Source organism: Phoxinus phoxinus, assembly GCF_949152265.1.
Source record: "Phoxinus phoxinus genome assembly, chromosome: 4".
Classification (NCBI taxonomy): domain Eukaryota; kingdom Metazoa; phylum Chordata; class Actinopteri; order Cypriniformes; family Leuciscidae; genus Phoxinus; species Phoxinus phoxinus.
Window position 1 is genome coordinate 30,313,394 of NC_136879.1, and position 23,050 is coordinate 30,336,443.

The 23,050-nt window shown below is 37.5% G+C and overlaps 1 protein-coding gene and 1 long non-coding RNA gene across 2 annotated transcripts; both read right to left on the reverse strand.

Moving 5' to 3' along the window:
* Nucleotides 1–7,701: 7,701 nt before the first annotated feature.
* Nucleotides 7,702–14,144, reverse strand: nkapd1 (NKAP domain containing 1). Its single transcript, XM_079610645.1, has 7 exons — nucleotides 14,042–14,144; nucleotides 13,524–13,602; nucleotides 13,352–13,428; nucleotides 13,104–13,259; nucleotides 12,944–12,997; nucleotides 10,837–11,929; nucleotides 7,702–9,633 (listed from the first exon to the last, which is right to left on the reverse strand). Exons 2-6 carry the CDS (start codon nucleotides 13,590–13,592, stop codon nucleotides 11,527–11,529), a joined length of 759 nt encoding a protein of 252 aa, XP_079466771.1. The 5' UTR covers nucleotides 13,593–13,602; nucleotides 14,042–14,144; the 3' UTR covers nucleotides 7,702–9,633; nucleotides 10,837–11,526.
* A 5,704-nt stretch (nucleotides 14,145–19,848) lies between these two features.
* Nucleotides 19,849–22,506, reverse strand: LOC306996933. Its single transcript, XR_013797215.1, has 5 exons — nucleotides 22,276–22,506; nucleotides 21,536–21,590; nucleotides 21,378–21,441; nucleotides 21,199–21,295; nucleotides 19,849–21,012 (listed from the first exon to the last, which is right to left on the reverse strand). It is a non-coding gene; the product is annotated as an uncharacterized lncRNA (long non-coding RNA).
* Between the last annotated feature and the right edge of the window lie 544 nt (nucleotides 22,507–23,050).

The window sequence follows — 23,050 nt, forward strand, 5'->3', positions numbered from 1 at the left end:
TAGAATGAATGACTCATGCCTGAAGATGTGGGCTGGTGACAGGTTACAATTTAGAGTGAATGGTGCTGGTGATCACCATTCAAATAGCACACGGATGTAGGCACGGTGAGGGGAAACAATAAAGCAAAGGAAGAGATCAGTTGCTCAGGGTCACAGAAAAAGAAGGACAGATTCAGGCAAGAGGATGCTTGCCTTGCCATATGGTTCATTTGTGAAATGAACAAAACATTTGGAGTTAGTGGAAAAAAAATGATGCACTGTCCTTATTCTAAATAACCATTGCCTGTTTTTTTTAATGAAAGACACATAGTTCCACAGTAAAATTATCCCACTGTACAATTTTTGGGAACAGATTGTTTACAGAAATGAAGAAGAGAGTTCCCTTATTAACCATTCTGTAATTTTGCAACTTTTTACAACAACAACAAAAAAATAGTAGGAAAATATTTTTGAAATTTGAACAGTATTTTACTGTAATATGTACAATAGTATAAGCAAAGGATTATGTAAAAAAAAATATGATCACTACAGTAATTATTTTACAGTAGTGACTGACCGCGAAAAACTGACTAATGGCAAGTGAGATCTTTTTTTTGTTTTTTCTTTTTTTACTGTTTGTGGAAGTGGCGGTTAAAGGACACAACAAGAAATTGTGTAGCCTACCGGTAACTCACCAAGGTTAGTATATTATTTATATTTTATGTAAAACTACAATAGTTTTAAATGTTTTCATTTGTAATGTTAACAGCAAACTAATAAGATTCACTACGTATTTTTTCACGTCGGAAGATAACAATTTTCAAGAATGCAAGCTAGTTGAAACTTGTTGATATGAATTTAAGAGGAACAAATATTATTCAGCAAATTAATTTTGTCTAAAGGCCCGTTCACAACACTGACGATAACTGTAAAGATAACGATAAAGATATAGTTCTAAAAAGCGTTCTCAATTAAAGAATAGCAGAGTTCACACCACATCTAACAATAACGGCACAGAGAAACGATATTATTGGAATCACTTTCCAGAGCGATTTTATTCAGCTGATGAACGATAAAAACGATGACAGCCAATCAGAAGCCATCTTGCTGTAACGAGCTTGACCATTTTAAAGCGGCAGACAAGCATGCGCGTAGAATAAACAGAAGGATATCGTCCGCTGGTGTGGACGCTAATATATCATTATAGTTATTGTTCTTGGTGTGAACAGGCCTTTAATCCATATATGGCCTTTCAACAGCACTGAAAAAAATATATTTAAAATGGTCTGTTGTTTATTTAAAAAAAGACACGGTTACATTTGCTCATTAAATTCAGTGTTAGTACAATGTAACATTTTTGGTTAACCAGAAAATGTTCCACTATCATAGTGGTAACACAAACCATTTTGCAACTAATTTGCAACTTGGCAATAGGATTTTTGTTTTGCAAAGATGAGCACAAGATTGCAAGTTGTTGATATAAACTGAAGATCAACAAAAGCAAATAAATGATGTTGTCTTGTTCTAGTTTTTCAAGAGCACTAAAGCAAAAATGCCACTTCTCCTCGGTGACGTGCTGATAACAGAAACTGCAGAACCTTCCAGAGCAAAGCACTTTTCAATCATCCATCAGATGATGTACGGCCTGCAACCTCCCCCTCATATTTGCACAGCTTATAAAAGTGCGTTGCTATGTTTGACGTGAACTGAGAGAAGATTTGAGGAGAGACCAGAAACGGAGCAGCTGCTGCCACAGACCAATTAGCTGAGGCTCGTTCTGCTCTTCTGAATCAATTACTGCAGTCATTTAGCAGCAGAGGCAGACCATGGGCTGAGCTGACACTCGCTGACGTCAAACCCGCGTCCCATAAGGCTGTGCAGGCGGAGGTGTGATAGCAGGGATGTGAAAGTGAGGGAGGGCAGGGGGTTGACTGCTCAAATCAAACCTTCTTGAAAGCTCTGAAAGCTGTTTTCCCCCCTGGATCATACATCCATTTCCTCCTCCTTTTTTCTGAGTGTGGCAAAGACTTGCACTGACGTCACGGCGTGAAGCCTAAGAGTGTTTAACAAAGGCGATGAAGAAGCATGGTGCTGCTGGTGTTTTTTGGGCCGGAATGTGCCCTGGATTACTCTGAACACAAGGGACTGCTTGCTCAAAAACCTTTTATGTTATGAAACAACTCAGCAGAGTGTGATCTTTGAGGCAAAGGTCATGCAAGTGCTGTCATGAAACCCATGCTGTAATGAGGTTATCGGTCTGGTCCAATTTTTACAGTAGAATTTCATTACACAATTTAAAACATTTATATTAGTCAGCCTTAACAAACAACCAGAAAACCTTAGAAACTGCCTAACAACATGTTAAAACCATGAACTAGTTTACCATGTAACTTTAGTAACCACCTAGTAATGCATTAACCACTCAGAACACCCTAGCAACCGCATAGCAACTGAAGAATAAAAATGCTATACTGCACATCAACATGCTTAAAACCTCTCAGAACTCCTTAGTAACCATATTGTAACTAGAGTTGGGCATTGGCACAAATGAGCTTGATTCGATTTGATTTCAATCTCAATTCATAAGCTTGCGATTCGTTTAAATTCGATTCGATATCGATACATTGGGCCTTATCAGATACAGTACATGGAAAAAAAATCTCTCAGCTAATGGTGTAAACTAAACAGGGAACCTAGTTGGCACATCACTATTATATTAAAGGTTACAATTAACAATTAATAAGGTTCAATACATCGAAGTTTAAATTACTTTTTGTCGGTGCCTGTGCTGGTGTGTCCGTGCCGGTGTCCGTTCCGGTGTCTGTGCCAATGTGTCCGTGCCGGTGTGTCCATGTCCATGCCGGTGTCCGTGCCTGTGCCGGTGTCCGTGCCTGTGCGTCCATGCCAGTGCCCGAGCCGATATGTCCGTGCCAATGTGTGCGGGTGTCCGTCTCCATGCCGGTGTCCGTCTCCGTGCCGGTGTCTGTGCCCGTGCCCGTGCCGGTGTCTGTGCCAATGTGTCCTTGCTGATGTGTGCCAGTGCCCGTGCCGGTCTGTGCCGGTGTCCGTCTCCGTGCCGGTGTCTGTGCCCGTGCCCGTGCCCGTGCCGGTGTCTGTGCCAATGTGTCCTTTCCGATGTGTGCCAGTGCCCGTGCCGGTCTGTGCCGGTGTCCGTCTCCGTGCCGGTGTCCGTCTCCGTGCCGGTGTCTGTGCCGGTGTCGCTGTCCGTGCCAGTGTCCGTCTCCGTCCCGGTGTCTGTGCCAGTGCCAGTGCCCGTGCCGGTGTCCATGCCTGTGCCGGTGTGTGCGTGGCGGTCTCCGTGCCGGTCTCTGTGCCGGTGGCGGTCTCCGTGCCTGTGTGTCCGTGCCGGTCTCCATACCGGTGCCCATGCCGATGTGTTCTGGTGTCCGTGCTGGTGTCCATGCCGATGTTGTCCGTGCCGATGTGTCCGTGTCTGTGCCGGTGTGTCCGTGCCGATGTGTCCGTGTCTGTGCTGGTGAGTCTGTTCCGGTGTACGTGCCGGTCTCCATGCCGCTGTCCGTGCCAATGTCCGTCTCCGTGACGATGCGAGTGTTCGTGCCGGTGTCCGTGCCCGTGCCAGTGTGTCCATGCCGGTGGGTTTACCTGTGCCGGTGCTGGTGTATGTGCCGGTGTGTCCATGATCTGTCGCGCCACATTAAAGAGTGCCAAAACTGTATTTATTTTTTACATTTCGTAAACTCAATTAACAGAGTTTGAAAGCTAAGACATTTCAAATAAAAAGTAACAAAGCACAAAGCTTATTATGATTGATTAGATGGGAGGTGCGTTGCAAAGTTTTGTTCATTTATCAACTAAAAACAGACTGAGATCAATTCTTGGGATTTTAGAATCGATATCGGTTCTTCAATATTAATAATGAGAATCAATTAAAATCGAGAAACCGATATTTTTTACCCAGCCCTAGTAGCAACGTGTTTAACACCAAGCACCAAAGCAACCACATGCAAAAAATGGCTAAGAAACACCTTGGTAACCACCCAGAATACCCTAGCTACAGCACATCAACATGCTTAAAACCACTCAGAACTCCTCAGCAATCCCCTAGAAATGAATTAACCACCCAGAACACGACAGCAACTGCAACATGCTAAAACCACCCAAAATATGTTATCAACCACACATCAATGCCTTAACAAGCACCCTAACAACATAGTGAACACAAAAATCACTCAGAACACCATAATAACCACCTAGCAATACATTAACCACTCTAGAAACCACTTTATTAACACTGTAGAAACCATGTAGAAACATACTAAAAACCACTCAGAACACCTTCACAATCACCCAGAACTTCCTAGCTACAGCACATGCCAAAAACCAGTCAGAACACCTTAGTAACCACCCAGAACACCGAAGCAACATAAAAAAAAAAAAACTTAGAACACTTTAGCAACCTCATAGAAACACCCTAGCAACAACTCAAAATATTATACCGTCAGGTTTTTTTAAAATATTATTTTCTTCAGAATTAGATTAGTTACTATAATCAAATTTGAAGAAATCATGAAGCAGCTTCTTACTGATGTCAGGGTCACGGTATTGTGTGTTTAACACTCAATATTTATCTAGATCTAATGATGAAGTTTTGCTAGATAAATGCCCCACATTTTGAGTATTTCAAAATATTGTCATTTTAGAATGCTTCATTTGAACGCATCCCCACATATGCACATCCTCAGCAGAGATGTTCGTGTAGCCCCGAGTAGTGTCAAGAGAATCAAAATCCTTTACGTCAGGTTGCCATGGCAACGGGAGCAGATTGACCCATGATTCACTTGGTGGCTAATTGAAGTAAAGTCTGTGAGAGGGTCAGCCTGGATGCACTACTGATTTGGAGAGCAATCCGGGAAATAGCGTGTGTTCAGAGTACTGGCTGCAGGAGCTGTCGATTAACCTTGAAAGGTTCTCAGCAGAGGGGCATGTTAATGAGCACCATGGGGTCCACCATGCTTAAACTACGTCATTTGACTTCACCTTGAGATATATTTGCTATAATTGTGGTATTTTAAACGGTATAATAAGAGTCTGAATGGGTTTTCTATGCTAAACTAGCTGGCTGCATTCACTGCTGCATTCACTACTGCACTTTAGAAAGCCTACTTATGACCGTCTTGATACTAATAGACAAGGCAAGGCAAGTTAGCAAATTTCATACACTGGTAATTCAAAGTGTTTTACATAGAAGGAATTAAAGTTATAAAAAAAATAACATGGTGAGAATTATTACACATATTTAAACAGTTTATAATAAGATTGCAAAAATCAAATACAGAGCTATCAGTCGGACGTAGCAAAGTAAGTTAATAGGTCGGCCTAAGTATTAAATTTCGGTCACATTTATCATTGTTTGGCAAAATATCAGGGCAAAAATTCTTTAAAATCCATTAAAGGTGATGTGGTCTGGTCACAGTTGAGAAATTGTGCCATTGACAGTATAATAAATGGACACAGCGACCCCATAGATTTCAACGGAGAAAAGTGAAGTCAATTAGAAGCACTCACTTCCTGATGGCTGAACGTACTGCACGGCCTCAAACTGAGCTTGACGACGTAGATGTGACGTGAGCAACCTGTCTGACAGTTGTAAGTCTTCTAGTAGCTGTGCGGAGAGAAATCTGAATCATTCCCTTCCGAATCTCGCGGAGACGGAGAGCGTGAGTATTAGCTGTCCATGAGCTAGCAACAGAAGCAACTTTATCACTCTCTGACTATGGGCTTAATTCTCCCTTGACTTTATGCCTCCACGTTCCCCCGATTGCTTGCGAGCTTCTCCGTCTGTCTATACGGTAATTTCTCGACTGTGCGACAGAGAGTCGAGTGGTTATGACGCAATCGTTAGCCTATTTTTACAAAAACTGCTTCTACGGGGCCGTAACGTAAGATACAAGGTTATGGAGCATTTTATTGTTTCTTTAGAAATAAATAATGGACAAATGGAGTCTTTAAACTCCTCAGATGTAAAGTTATTTGCTGTCAAAGTGACGACAAAATGAATGGGAGTCAATGGAATGCTAACAGCAGGTGATGGCTTGATAGCCAATGGCAGCCCCCAGGGAAGCTTCGGTTTCCGGCTGATGGATTACGCCCTTGTCTTTTGCAAGCAAAAAAAAGGTCCATTGTCTGCATTGTTGCCAAGTCCGCTGTTTTCAAAAGGATTTGGTTTACTTTTACGCTGTTGCCGAGAGTAGTTTTTGTAGCCTAATCTACAGGTTGAAGCAAATCCAACCACCACCCCCTCCCCCAGTAAATGCAATTTTTAATGATTGGTCTAGTTTTGATTAGCAATTGGGTGGGTTTTGTTGAGCCTACCTGGCAACCCTGATTGTCTGTTGTCAATAGCAATGTATGAAACACAACTCACACAGAAACACCACTCAAACAGCTTAAACCTGTTGCGAAATCTGCAATGAGAAAGCTTACGCTTTCAACCGAAATTCATAATTGTGTGGATTCCTATTGAACTGACTGGATTTTGAACATGCAGTAGGCTACTGCACTTTTATAATTGTAATCAATGCAATCAGGAATTTCAATAGTCGGCAGGGTTGCCAGGTCTGCACAACTAAACCAGCCCAATTGCTAATTAGGAAACAGTAGAAAACCGCTGTTTTCTGCAAATTTTGCAATGTGTTCATGCTGGTCACATGATTTTGGGTTGATGACCAACTGAAACCTATTGCTAGAATTGAAAGTGACATCTAATGTGAGCTGTGCTTCATACATTGTTACACTATGGACAATGGGACTTTTTGCCCACACCTTTAATAGTATTTTACCTAGTTTATAAGCTTAATTGGATAAAGAATGAACAAACAGCTTATAATAAATGTCTGCCATCGTTTATTGTTGCGGTGAGAAACTATTGTTGATGCTAAATTAATGACTGACCACATAACCAATAAAGTAAGTGATTCAAAATGAAACTTCCTGGAGGGAATCATTTCAATACCAACTTTGAGGATGTATCACACTTCCTCTGTTTGGCCTATTATAGTCATGTTCAGGATATGATCTTTTCTGGGTCTGAAAAATGATAGCCTATTATCAGCCGCCGCCAACAACGAACCTGAATGGGATTTTATCACATGACAGTGACTCACAGATATGATGTCAAGGAAGAGCTAAAAGCACATGCACACTAGTTGAATCTCTATATGTAATTTACACAGTGATGCACACATTAGATCCCCCGGAAACCATACTAACGTCACATAATCCCTGCCAAACCAATAGATCATACATATAACTCAAAACTGTTGCAAGGAATAGCTTGACATAATGCAACCTAATTTCTGGTAATGCCATCTTATCTCTTTCTACGCCGATATGACGTAAGTATGAAATACTCTGCCGGCAGAACTCAATAAAGAATGATTAGGCCTATTAGATTTACCTGCATGGTTAAGATGGTTTTGACATTCCTAAAGAAGGAACATACCCCATATAATTGTGTAACTGAAGAGTAATGTGAAATGTATCAAATAAAAACATGTGAGATCAGTGTTCTTCCTTCTAGGCAAACTTACAGAGGTTTTTCCTCAACATGTCCAGACTTTTACTGAACAAACAGAAAGTGATCCCCCAGGGGAAGATTTTTCTTTGTTAAACCATAAAGATCAATTATTTATTACTAATTAAAACATTGTCAAAAGATTGAATAGTGACTGAACATGTTATACGGTTTAAAATGTTCACAAAGGCTGCATTTATTTGATCAAAAATACAGTAAAAACAGTAATATATATATACAGTTTTCTATTTTAATATATTTGAAAATGTAGCCTAATTTATTCCTGATGTAAAGCTAAATTACTCCAGTCTTCAGTGCACGATCCTTCAGAAATCATTGTAATATGCTTATTTGCTGCTCAAGAAACTAATTTCTTATTATCCATTTTGAAAACATTTGCTTTTGCGGAAATATTGTTCGAGGAAACCAAAAGTTTTTTCAGGATTCTTTAAAGAATAGAAAGTGCAGCATTTAGTTAAAATTGACATTTTTGTAGGATTATAAATGTCTGTACATGTCATTTTTGATCAATTTACTGCACTGAACAAAAGGCTATTACCGGTAATTTCTGACCCAGTCTTTTGAATGGTATGTGTACATTTCAAGGAAACTGTTTTGTTGTTGGCCTAAATGAGTTTCTCCATTTAAAATACATCTGTTTTTGTAAAACAACCTTGATTTATAAAAACGACGGTATAGGCTTTAAAAACATTTTAGGGGGAATTATTTTGTAAATGATGACACTTTTTTCAACAGCTTTAACAACATTCTTTCCCATTTTCAGCCCAACAAATGTTAAACATTAATCATAAAACTAATAGAAAACCACCTCTATTTCTTAAACTGCTGCAGTTTGAAACTGCTTGATTAGTCTGTTTTTCCTCCCACAGTAATTGTTTTTATTTGTACCATTCTAATATCTGATATATTTCTGGTTTAATGTCAAAGGGGCATTCAATTGGACAAAAAACACATAACAGTAAAATCGGAAGAGACCAAAAGGGCACAACCTTAACGGATCACCGGCAGCCTGAATGAAATTCCCCTCAGCAAAAGGAACTGTCAGAACAGCGTGTTCCCCTGAGCTGCGTGTTAGTGACCGACCGTTTTTACCAACGACACGGACAGCTTAATCTCGGCTGATGAAAGCTAGCCACATTTAATTTGATTTAATTGTGAAGCTTGGCAGCTTGAAAGTGTTTGATCATTTTCAGAGTTGTTTTGAGTCGTCGTGCCAGCAGCCAGGCTGATAGGAAAGGGCGCTGTTCATTGCCATAGAGACGCAATGTTCTTTACGGCGACTGCTCCGTGTTTACAGCGGAAGATGACAGCCGGTGATCAGAATAATGAGCGGTCACTCAACCCACATAAGTTACATAAAACACACACACACACACACACACCGCTCGAACAAAGCACGTGGACGGTGTAAGTGAGCAACAATAACGGTAAACACTGACACAACAAGTGAACCATACGAACTACTGGTAAAAAAACGTTGCTTCCAAAGGCAACTTTAATGATATAATTCCATTTATATGATATGAATGCTTGACCTTTGGTAGTTTAGTGCAAATTAATCAGTGAATGCAAACACATTAGCAAGGGGATGTAGCCATTATCTGTAAATGACGGAAGTAAACAGTAGTACCATTTACTGTAACGTTAGGTGTTTACAAGCGAACGTCCAAAACAAGTCGTTAAAAGACAATCAGGCAGCCTCGCTTTGTATGGCAAGCCGTTTTAACATTTAATTATTAATACGTACTAAATATCTATGTTCATGCTACTAGTAGCCTACTTGATTTTTAGATAGGTTACGAGTATTTATTAGGTACTAGTGCTCATTTACTGGTGCTTATTCTTTAGGTACTAATGCCCATTCTTTAGTTGCTTATTCATTAGTACTAGTGCCTAATGACTATTATACAAAATATGTACTTATAATTGGAATACATACTAGTCAAAACTGAATAGTTTATGTCTGAATGACATATTCCAAAATATGGCAAACATTTGAAATGTGTTATTAGTCACAACAGAATAGTAATAGTCATTATCGTAATAAGTACTAGTATCTAATGAATAAGTACTGGTATCTGACTGACAGATCTTATTCTGTAAATTTCGGGCCTTTTTATTCTAAGAATACTCCAATTAATAGCGGGGTGCCCCAAGGTTCTATCTTGGGCCCAGCCTTGTTTTCATTGTATATGCTGCCCTTGGGATCAATTTTCCGGAAACACAAAATTTCGTTTCACTGCTTTGCTGATGACGTCCAGATATATCTACCTCTAAATTCTAAAGCCAATTCTATTGAAGCACTGAGTAACTGTCTGGGGGAAATAAAAGATTGGATGTCTCTAAATTTCTTACATTTAAATGACAAAAAAACTGAAATCATAATTTTTGGGAAGTCGGATATCCCAGGTCTAAACAGGGCTATAGGCCCATTACTCCCTAATCACAGCCCATTTGTAAAAAATCTTGGAGTCATTATTGATAGTTCTTTTAAATTAGAGAAACAAATTAGTTCAGTAGTTAAAACAAGCTTTTTTCAGCTTAGACTGTTGGGGAAAGTAAAACTATACCTGCCGCAAAGTCAATTAGAAAAAGTTATACATGCTCTCATTACAAATCGCTTGGACTACTGTAACTCTTTATACTATGGCTTAGATCAGTCGTCTATTCACCGTTTACAATTAGTACAAAACGCAGCCGCCCGCCTGTTGACAGGGAAAAAACGGTTTGATCATATTACTCCGGTACTGTCATCCCTCCACTGGTTGCCTGTTGCTTTTAGAATCCATTTTAAGATTTTATTATTTGTTTTTAAATCTTTAAATGGATTAGCACCGTCTTATCTAGCGGATTTGCTGACTATGCACACCTCAGTCAGAGCTCTTAGGTCAAATGACAATCGACTTCTAGACTGTCCTAGATCTAGATTGAGAACCAGAGGAGACAGAGCATTTTCTGTTGCAGGACCTAAGCTATGGAATGCTCTCCCCCTCAATATTAAGGAAGCTAGCTCTATCGAGTCATTTAAATCGCTTTTAAAGACTCATCTTTTTGAAAAATCTTTTAATACAATATGAGCTGTGACGTTGTGATGTTTGATTGTAACAATGTTTATATTTGTTTTAACTATTACTACTATTATTGGGACATTTTTACCTATGTAATTTCTCTCTTTGATTAAATTAGCATGTTTTTATGTTTGGTATATCTGTACAGCACTTTGTGGCAGTAATGACTGCTTGGAAATGTGCTTTATAAATAAAGTTGACCTTGACCTTGACCTAATAAATACTAGTACCAATTTAATAGGCACTATATCTAATGAATAAGAACTAGTACCTAAAGAATAAGCACTAGTAGCTAAAGAATAAACACTAGTAGGTAATGAATAAGTACTAGAACTTAATGGAATAGATGAGTATCTAAAAAATAAGTCCTAGTAGCATGAAAATAGATACTAGTACATGTTAAGGATTAAATGTTAAAACAGCTTGCCATATGCTTTGAGATTGTCCTCTGATAGATAGTGCAAAAGTGCCACCTTCTGGGCAACTGTGCACTTAACACACAAATGCTGTTTGGCAAAAAAAAAAAAAAAAAAATTGTTGTAACTGGTAGGTTCAAGAATAAGGTATGATAGAATACAAGTATATTAAAAAATATCTTTTCACTTAATTCAATTTCACACATGGCAGAAAAATACCTGAGTTTTTTCTATGGCAATAAAAATCGTTCAGTCTCACAAGGAATAAAAAACATTCAAAGATATTTAAAATGTTCAGAAAATATAACCTCATAAAATTAGACAAATTCGCACGGATGCAAACATGGTGAAAAAGCCATCAAGTGTCTGTTTGGAGAGGTATAAAGATCAAGTTATTGACTCGGAGTCTCCTAAATATGAATGAGATGCACGATTACAAAAACGTGTCTACAGTAAGCCTAGTTGTTCAGCCAGGTAGATTGAAAAGTCAGGCATCAGAGCTCTCCTCTGATCTCTCCTCGTTCGCCGCTTTCCAGTTTTTCCGCTTTTTCCGCTGAGGCTCGGCCAGTGTGTTTGTTTCAGGGCAGCCTCTCTTCCTGCTCTTCCTCGTCCTGGTGTCTGAACGGCTGTCCTCCGTGCTGCTGTCTTCTGTTCTGTCTTTATGCTCCTTTTTCCTGCGCTTGCTTTTACCTTCCTTCCTCCTCTGTTTCCTCCTTGCGGTGTCCTCCGCATCGCTGCAGATCTCAGAGCCCGAGGCCACAGTTCTCCTCCTCCTCTTCTCTTTTTTCTTTTTCTTCTTAGATGACTTCTTGGAAGATTTCTCTATATCATCGTGTAGTTTGTTCTTGTGTTTTTTCCTTCTGTGTTTACTATCGCTGCAGGCTTTTTTTCTGGAATAAATAAATATAATATATTATTAAAAGAAAAAATATGCTGCTAGAATATTTCAATAATCTAATATATTTAGATGATTAAATAATTAAATTCGATAATAATTTGCTTTTATATACTATATATTTCATTATTTAAGATAATTTAATTCTTTAGATTATAGAAGCAAATTATGTAACATGAAAACAGGGGTCTTTGACCTTTGTATTTAAATGCTTTATCGTGATGGTTACATTGGAAAGCCATAAAAAACTATCATTAAGAAAGAATGTACATATATTTATATATTACATTTTAATTTTACTGCTAGAATATTTAGTATTTATATTTATAATTTTAAAATAATTCATTTTTAAGATCAAGTGAAAATAAATGACTCTATAACAGGGATTAATAACTCACCCTCATGTCTTTCCAAACCTGTAAGGACTTTCATTCATCTTCAGAACACAAATGAAGATATTTTTTTATAAAATCTGAGAGCTTCCTGTCCCTCCATTGACAGCCAATGTAACTACCACTTTCAAGGCAAAAAAAAAAAACTGCTCTCGCGTCAACACAACATGCATGGTGCTTTCATTGGAGATGAATATGTTGTAAATAAAGTGGTAAATTAAGATTTTTTGTGTCGCTTCATAGTGGGCTTTAAAATGGGTACTTGTGTAGGCTGTCTATGGAGGGACAGATATCGCTCAGATTTAATTAAAACCATCTTCATTTGTGTTCCGAAGATGAACAAATGTCTTGCAGGTTTGAAACGACATGAGGGTGAGAAAATAATGACTTTGGGTGAACTAATCCTTAAACTTTTTTATTTACAAGCTTTGGTTATTATGATAGTTTCGTTGCATAGCTATTAAAATAGCCATGACTGATGTAAATTGTACTTTCAATTAAATTGAATTGATTTTTTAATTTTATTTTTTAAGTACAATCATATAGACCCCTGCTATTTAAAAGCCCCACAACAATATGCTTAACATTTCTGAGGTGGAAAGACAGCTTCTACTTACCCATCAGGATTAAATTCCTCAGGATAAAGCTCCTTAAAGCCACTGTGACCCCACCTGAGGAGACAGAGCATAGCTGTGTGATCACAGGAAATGCCTTGTTTCATGTTTCAAACATACAAAATATTTAAAACACTACGAGAACAAAAGCAAGCAGCAATACCTGTCAGGATCATTGGCTTCAAACTCATAAAGTTTTCGCGTCCTGTATCGTGCCTCCCTCTCATCTCTCTCGGACATCACATCTTTCCTGTCTCCAAGCCGGTCTCGTGTGGACCCCTCCGAGTCGTCCAAATTGCGGTCACAGTGCATGTGGCCCCTAAGTGAGAATTACATTTGTCACTAAAGAGAAAAAGACATCAGGAGCAATAAACAAAGGTTGTGATGCCTGTAGCCATCAGTCATCATCACCTGTGCTTTGGGAAATGAGTGGACGTGGCTTGTCGTTCAAGATCCCTCAATTTCCACATCTCAGACTTCTCTTGAATCTGCAGTTAGAAGTTTAATCATTCCATGATTCATTTCATGATATATTTCAGCTGATATACATTTGACATAAAAAATGGCTCATAAAAGTTCACACCTTGTTGTAGGCATCTGTGTTTCTGATGACATTTCGGAGCAGCACTTTACCCACAGACACCTTCGACATGATATCAAATCTGCAAACAACATACCACAGCAGAGTTTAATGTTTCAAAAGTTTCATATACACGCTAACGTTACATAACTATGATTAGAAACATGACTGTGTCTGTTTGGCTAATACCGGTATAGGAAGCTAATGGCTTTCACTTTTTTTCTAAATTCAAAAGACCAAGCAAATGAGCTGGATATGAAAAAATAAGCAAAATAATGTCAAAATAAACATTAGACGTATCATGTTTTGTCCTTAAAACATGAGTATGGCAGCAGCTCTATTGACATTCACTATTGGCGATGTTTTTCTACTAACGTTAGCTAACGTTAACACTAACCGTTCAGTTCAATTAAAGGCTTATTTAGTAAAAGTAACGTTACAGTAAAAAAAAAAAAGAAGAAAGGAAAATTGTCCATATTAAATAACATTACATTTCAAAACAAAGTAAGGGATGAACTGACCTTTCTATAAATACATAAATTTGAATTGTTGTGAGCGACGTGACCGTGGCATCAAAAACAAGTAGATAACTTCCTGCACTGCCTACGCAAGCGAGTTGCTTCAAAATACAAGTCGTGAATGAGAGACTTTCATAATAAAAGTCGTAATTACACATTTTACATCTAAATATATGAAAATCATCTGAAAGTAACCTGAAAACTATTTTTTTAAAGGTTCAAAGAAAACTTGTACACGTATGTTTTTCACTAAGTGTTTTGATTCTATGATAAACATCTATGATAAACAAAAATGACACACATTAGCAAAATATTATGGAAATTCTGTGGGTTTAAGGTGCATGCCATGTCTCCTGTCACAATGGAATTAACAATACCCATGATGATGATGAAATACATCACTCCACATCCTCATCCAATGAAAACTGCATTTTAGCAATGCCACAAAAGAGAGAAATAAAACTTTAACTGAAAGTAATTTTTAAGTGTATAAGCATAAAGATTTTGGTTACACTGGAATCCCCCAATCTGTTTCTGATGCCTTTTCCTTATATCCTACTTCCTTGAGACTGAAGAAAGAGAATTTACCTCTCAGCTCATTTATATTTTGCACTAATGCAAACACACCTATATTCATGATTTAAAGGGATAGTTCACCCCCAACAATTAAAATTCTGTCATTATTTACTCATCATCATCTTCAGGACACAAAAGAAGATATTTTTGATGAAACCTGAGAGATTTCTGTCTTACGGGTTTAAAACGACATGAGGGTGAGTAATTAAAGGTATAATATGTAAGATTTTTTTAAAAATAAAATATTCAAAAAACACTTTCACAGTGTAATATATTTCATACAATTGTGTACTTAAGCCGCGTTTCCACCGAAATTACCCGGAACAATTTGTAATCAGTTTTGAGCGCCACATTTATAATAAGTATGGAGGAGATTCAAACTGTGCTGTAGTTGTGTTTGTGATGTATTGCGGACATTGACCGTGAGACGGCTGGGACGAACGCGCAGAAAATGTCCTGTTACACAAATAAGCTTAATAAAGCCTGAACCTCGTCGTCGGTCCAGCTGTTTTTTTTATTTTTTATTAAATATTTGCAGACAGACAACTAATGCATGAAGCCACGAACCGCAATAGATTTTTAAAAAATAGAATAGAATGCTGCGTGGAGTCCTCCAGTCAATATGCGGCGTGAACACAACCAATCAGCATGTTCAGCGCACAAGTCCCACCCCCGAAAGTTCCAGAACTTTGAAAAAGTACTACCTCGCCAGCAGGGACTTTCTGAGGGGGAAATATTTACCTGGAACTTCATTTAGACCCTGGTTCCTGCGATGTAAACACACCGAGTACCAGCCCAAAGTTCCTAGTTCCTGGGGAAAGTTCCCGCGGTGGAAACGCGGCTTTACATTATCCCAAAAGTTCACAAGGATTTGTAAATCCAGTTGAAATTCCAGTTTTTTATAATGGCTCGAGGCAACAATGACGTAATATCCGCACTATTCTCGGTTTTTGCTTGTAAAAAAAAACATAGAAATAATACATAGATTCCTCATTGGCAGCCATTTCAATGGGCCACTATACGTAAGCCGCTAATGAGGTCCTTATGTGCTATGATACAATATCTCGCACACCGCTGTTGTGTTGTTCAGTGATCATGGTTCACGATTATAGATTGGCGAGTATACACAAAATCCCAAAAAACATAAACATACCAGTATATCAACTTAGGCAAGCAGGCCTTGGGAAAAAACAGAGAAATAAAACAAGGATCAATATTGGCGTGGCTTTTCAGGATGGGGAGAGCTTCGCGACAAACTTGGACTTGATCTGTCCACAGAGACTCCGCTCTTGCATGTGTTTTAATAGACAGGTAAGCAAATAAATATTATTTATTGTACACTACAGTTATATTGCACTTTGTTTGTATACAGTAACGCTTTTTATAAAGTTGGTGACCAAGTCTATGGCAGTGAAATTAAGTATGGATTAAGTATTAAGGCCTATGTGTTGCAAGAATAATTAGGCTAGTCATTACTTGCAAGTTGCAAATACTGTTTGTTCAAATGTACTTTTAGTACGATTGTTTTAAACGTGTAAAGCTGCGCAGCATTAACTCACCAAATAATTTGACAAATAGTCACATATTAGTAACAGCATTACATTTCACGTTCCTGGCAGCTAATTCCAGTGTTCTCAAGTTTTATCAAAAGTTTGGAGTGAGATCTGTCAGGGGAGGAGCCACCCAAATATTTGCAGCAGCAAATGCTGCTTTTGCTCTGCCCCACCAAATTCGCTTTAATTTTTGCTAGGAGTTAAATTTTGCCTATTGTTCATAATTGACCAGCACAAATGGAAGTTTTAACAATTGGTAAGTCCGACAAAATATTTAAAGAAATTTGGCCCCATACGAGCCAAATGAACAGCAGTGCTCAATGTACAAAGAGCAACTTCATTTACATTAAGACCAGAATAAAAGGTTTAGGATTTAGGATGTTCTGGGTTCATTCTGATTTGGTTTTGGTTTTGTTCAAACCCACTAGAACACTCTCTCAGCATCTGCATGTGAGTGGGGAAGAACTAAAACCATTTTGGCAATCGTAGACAGCTTTCCAAATCTGCTCAAACCGGTCACGTTTAAAGGGGTCATCGGATGCCCATTTTCCACAAGTTGGTATGATTCTTTAGGGTCTTCATGTAAAGTTTGTAACATACTTTGGTTAAAATTCCTCAATGGTTGTGTAAAACAACAACATTTTTACCTCCTCAAAAACAGCTCTGTTCACAGTGACCCGTTTCACTGCATGTCTCTTTAAATGATAATGAGCAACTGCTCACTCCCCCCTCTCTTCCATGATGCCTTGGTGGACGACAGTATACAAATGGCTGAGGGGGGAAATATGCTAATACGGTAAATATGCTAATACAGAAATATGCTAATACAGGACAGAAATCCAAACGTTTGACTATTAAGAGTGTTTCTGCTTTTTGAGGATTAAAAAAAAAGAAGTGAATGGATTTTTTTCATTGTATGGTGTTTGTGTCCACACACTGCAAAGACACATTTATATGCAAACACCATATAAAAGTTAATTGTGCATCCAATGACCCCTTTAAAAGAAGTTGGAGAGTTTTTGACTGCATCAAAAATAATTTTGCACAAATTTGGCTATATTCCTCAACATCAGCTCTCACTGTCTTTGATCACAGGCAAGATATTTTGTCCAGGAATCGTAAAATCAAAATGCGAAAAAAATAAATAAGGGGCGGCGAAAAAATTACATAATGTAGCTTTAATAACAGATTTTTCATTTTTCGGTGAACTAACTAATGAAATTAACCTTACTATAGAGATTAACTCATCGACAGATAGATATTGTAATATGAAGTAACATCATCTATGATTTCATGTGAGAATTTGTAATATCTATTAATTTTAAAACAAATACAAAAAACAAGATATACATGGAGTAGACAAACATTTATTGAAATCTGGTAACAAAAACATGAGACTACAGGTATATTCAAAGACTAAACAAGGAAGTAAAAAAATTTCCTGATATGCCTTGACAAGAAATGCAAGAAACATGTTGACTACATGTCCTAAAATATGAGAGAAACACTTTCTCTTTCTCGAATTTCATAATATATACGCAGATCAGCCATGCACAACATTAAAACCACCTGCCTAATATTGTGTAGTATCACCCTTGTGCTGCCAAAAAAAGGCATGCACTCTACAAGACCTCTGAACGTGTCCTGTGGTATCTGGCAAGACATCCTTTAAGTCAATTGGCATTGACATTGACATACTTTAAGTCCTGCAAGTTGCAAGGTGGGGCCTTCATGGATCCGATTTGTTGGTCCAGAATATCAGATGCTCAAATCAGATTGAGATCTGGGAAATTTGGAGGCCAACTTGAACTCTTTGTCATGTTCCTCAAACCATTCCTGAAAATTATTTGTATTACCTGCTAAAAGAGGCCACTGCCATCAGGGAACACCATGAAGGGGTGTACATCTGCAACATGGTGTCAAAGTAACATCCAAATGAAGGACCCAAGGTTTCCCAGCAAAACATTGCTCAGAGCATCACACTGCCTTCGCCGGCCGGCCTGCCTTCTTCCCATAGAGCATCCTGCTGCCATCTCATCCTCAGATAAATGACACACGCACATCAATCCACTTGATCTAGAAGAAAACGGGACTCATCGCCGGACCAGATGACCTTCTTCCACTGCTCCACGGTCCAGTTCTGATGCTCATGTGCCCATTGTAGGCACTTTCAGCGGTGGACATGGGGTCTGACTGGCCTGCAGCTGTGCAGTCATATAAGGTAATCTGCAAAAATATATTATTGTAATTAACTTATTTTCACACTGTGAATAATTATGGAATTAATTAAAACAATTAAAAGATTATTTGATGAAGTATGTGTAGAAAATCAAACAAGATGAGAACCAATGAGAAATATATAATTCATTCAAAACGGTACTGAAACCAACAAATACCTGCATTACATGCCATCATGATGTCAAGCTTAAAGATAGTTTGCATTTTTTTTTTCAAGATATAGAAAGATACAAACAGGATATGTTTATCTGCAGGTTGGTGCAAGCACAGGATATGTGGTTGTCGCACTTAAGCTTGGTAATTGTCTGCTAAATGAAATCTGTTCATGAGAAAAAGTTATGAGACCACAAGAAGCACATTCAGTGTCAGGGTGTTTATTGAGAGCTCAATGATATGATGACTGACAGTCGGCAGATGTGGATCTTCTCACAGGACCTGCAACAACAATATTGTGAAGAAGGGGCAGTCATTTCATCACCTCAAAAACAATAGCGTTGATATTAAATAGTAAAACAAAGATGGAAAAAGACACTCACAGATTCTTTTTGATGACAAGATGGATTTTTTTTATGCGAGCAGTGTATAATGGTAGCCTATGCATATCTTCAAAAACACATACCTGTAGCCTATGCGTGCGTGTTTACAGTTACTAGCTCTGGCTGAGCTGTTATTTTTATTTCATTATCAGCCAAGAGAATTGTTGTGTATACACAACAATTCTCTTGGCTGATAATGAAATAAAAATAACAGCTCAGCCAGAGCTAGTAACTGTAAAAACGCACGCACGCACACACACACACACACACACACACACACACACACACACACACACACACACACACACACACACACACACGCACACACACACAAACAAAAGTAATAGTGTTATAGCGTGCATATATGCTTTGTGACGTTATGTGAAATGTGATGAACAATAGGCCACAAACCTCAGTCTCCACAGTTCATTCAAATTATCTTAAACAATATATTATTATATAGGCTATTACAAATCAAATCTTTAATAGCCTACAGAGATACATAAAGACTTTTTTGTCGATTTACCGCCCAAATTAGAAAAGTGCGCTCGAGCGATCTACAGTTAGTATCAGGCGAGCGAGCGAGTATCGATTTAGGTCAAAATAGCCTACACAGTAGTTACTACACTCTTAGAAAGAATGTGTCAAAAATAACACAACCTGTGTTAAATTTTAACACATCCGTGGGTGAGCTCCAGGACTACTAGTTTTGTGTTAATTTTAACTCATTCACTGTGTTAATGAGTTTAACACACTAAATGAGTCAGAAAGGTTAACATAAAGATGTGTAAAAGATGTGTAACATTATGTGCTATCTTTGACCACTTAAAATGGTGTTAAAAAAGGTATTTAAAAAATCCTAAACAAACATTAGCATTTGACAAAATAAATATAAAGTCTGTGGTTGATTTATCTCATTTATTATAATGAAATATCAACAATTAAATTCAATCCAAAATAGAACAATACAATTTAAAGCAGTCAAAAAGAAAAATGTCCAACATAGGACAAAACAGTTATTTTCACAATCTCATTAGTAACATGACACACAACCCCACCTTCAAAATAATTTCACTTATTTCCAAACATTTTTGGATTGATGTACATAGGTGGCCAAAAGTTTAGAAAATATTAAGCATTTAATGTTTTTGAAAGTAGTATCTTATGCTCACCAAATATTTAATTTGATACAAAAATACAGTAAAAAAAAAAGTAATATTGTGAAATATTATTGCACTGTAAAACAGCTGTTTTCTATTTGAATATATTCTAAAATGTAATTTAAAATGTATTCCTTTGATGACAAAGCTGAATTTTCAGCATCATTACTCCAAATCTCTAGTGTCACATGATCCTTTAGAAACCATTCTTGATGATTTGATGCTGAAGAAACATTTCTGATTATTATCAATGTCTGTACTCCTCCATCTTCTCAACTGCATAGGAGTAATTATGCAGTCTTTAAAAAAGCCAACCTTTGGGGATAAGCATATTTTGTCCACCTTTAGGAAAAAGTAAATGAACCTAAACCTAAATGACCTTCTCCTGTTCAGAACTTAGTCTTGTGTAGCCAGACCTATCTCTAGACTCTAGGCTTTTCTTGACCAAGGACTGCCCAAGAGGACTGACATGTAACGCAACCAATCACAGTTTGTTTTGTTCTGCGTCATGTTTAGGAGCATGATAATATAATGTCGTTGTCCCTACAACAACAGACTGGCTTGCATCTAATAAATTATTCATTTAAGAACGTTGAGCAAGTTTACTGCAACAATGGAGCTGCAGACATCACATACTTTTGAAAATCCAACGTTTAGTTGATCCTGGTAAGCGTTCATTGTCACAGTTGTAAGCACAATGGCGTTCTTCTTCCAGGCCGGCCGATAAAGAACGCAACACACGTCTCCCGGACATCCTGTAGAATTCAACCAATCAGATCGCGACTTTGAAACTCCTGAAGTGTTTCCAGAGAAGTGTGACTTATGCATCAGTCCCCTGTTCCCTGGATGCATGATTGTCCACAAACACAAATGTGCTCAGTTCTTCTTCAGAGAAGATCGCAGTTCCAATACTATATAAAAATTTATAGTATAAAAAAAGAGAGAGGAGAAAGTTACACAAGCATCAAATTGTTTTTAATCTCCGTCATATTATAATTTAGAATATATATTTGTAAGTAACACCATTTTGTTAGCATATTCAAACATTTCAGCTTAACTGTAAACTTAATTATGCCAGATTCAATTTTAATACTTACATTTCCTTAATTCTCTCCAAGAATGCTGAGATTCATAGATGTAAATACTGCAATCAAGGATTTAGCCAATTTCAGCTTGTTTGCAGTGAAGGGATAGCTGTTTGAGACAAATACACAGTAAGATACACACAATAAATCCACATGTGATGATCTTTATCTTTCCCTCAGTATTAACTCACCTGTGCTCTGGTATGCTGAAATCATATTAGGCACCTTCCTGGTCAGGTTGGACTCTTCTTCGGCCTAATAATAGATCAAAATAATGCAAAAATATAAACTAAAGTTGTTTAGAATGCTTGATTTTATATGAATTAATGATTTTTACAGCAAAGCTTACCTGATCTGTTGAGACTGAACAAAGAAAATGGTCCATCCTCTGATTGGTTAATTTGCTGTGTAATAAATAGTAGACATAATGCAAAAGTCACTTATTTGATATAAAGTTAGCAAATGTATATATTGTATGCTAAGTTACCTAACGTTAGCCTGCACAGCACCAGTGACACAAGAGCACTTATCACATAACGTTAATGCTAATCATTTCAGCAAACTTTCAAATTCACTACGACTAAATTTTAGACATAATCAAATCAATAAAGAGTAGCGTTAGACCATTTTTAATACCCTACACCTTACAGGTAACGTTAACGTAACATTTTCGTAAATCGAGTAACGTAACGTTAACTTACAATATAGCCTAACGTTAACGTTACATAAGTTACAGTTTAAAGGTTCGGTCACGTTTACTATTGCTTGGCGAACTTTTGAGTGCAAAATCCATTAATTTATAAAGGTATCTTCATTATCGGGAATTTCGTGTGAAAGTGGAAGAAATAATGTCTATTTAAATTGGGGTCTCCAAGCTAATTTGCAGCGTTGATCAAAACAAGCCTGCTTGGTTTAGCCTTGATTCAGCTAACGTTACACCGTACTATTGACAATGGACGTTTTTTTGCCCGCAAAATCTCGTCGTAACCTAGCTTTTAAACCAGTATTAAAATAACAATAGCAGAAAATATTGTTTTTGTAAATAAACATACATAGGTAACTTACAATATGAATTCAAGAACAGCTTACCTCAAGAATCTTGCTAGCATCACCGACGTGATTCGGCGCGAATCATCTCCTCCCTGGTAAAAAAGTTGGTTTTCACGAACAGTTTTGATGCGAGGGGTAGTCGATAACGAAGTGATATCTTTATAAATGTTTTATTTTCAACAATACAGAAGTAAAAACAAATAGCTGCTGTCGTTAACAGACTATTATCTCCAACTGAACTGACTGGAACTGGATTCTGTTCACTCCCTCATTGGTTCAGTTCAACTAGCTAATTTAAATAACGGTCACGTTATAAAAAATAATAACACATGAAGTGTGTAAGCACATGAGTCTACTCATATATTGTGTTAAATGCTTTGAGTAAATACCCAAGTTGTGTTAATTTTAAACTACACATAGATATGTGTAAAATGGGTTATTATTTTCAACACATTCTTAGTTAATATTGACACAAAATGTGTAAATTAGAGTGTTACACATATTTTGTGTAATTTTTCTACACATTCCTTCTAAGAGTGTACACACCTTGATTCTTGTCTACATTCTTGCTTCCTGAAAAGTTTTTTTTTTTTTTTTTTTTAAGTAAAGTCGTATCGAGTCTATTTATATTAGCACCCTGATGAAGACCATTATTTAGTATGTTGCCGAGTTAAGAGGAAACGGGTTTTTAGGTGACATGCACATTTTGGAAGCATGGTCAAAATCACTCAGGATGCAGACTAGACTTGACATGTTCACACAGGCTCCAGCTTTAATGCTAAAGTCATGTGATATGAGGGAAGAGGAGAATTTG

Excerpts from the sequence above, each read along its gene's own strand:
- nkapd1 (XM_079610645.1), bottom strand. The coding sequence starts at position 13,592 with ATGTCGAAGGTGTCTGTGGGTAAAGTGCTGCTCCGAAATGTCATCAGA. Across the intron at positions 13,260-13,351 it reads ACTCATTTCCCAAAGCACAG|GGGCCACATGCACTGTGACC; the intron begins GTGATGATGACT and ends ATTCTCACTTAG. Across the intron at positions 11,930-12,943 it reads GAGGAATTTAATCCTGATGG|AAAAAAAGCCTGCAGCGATA; the intron begins GTAAGTAGAAGC and ends TATTTATTCCAG.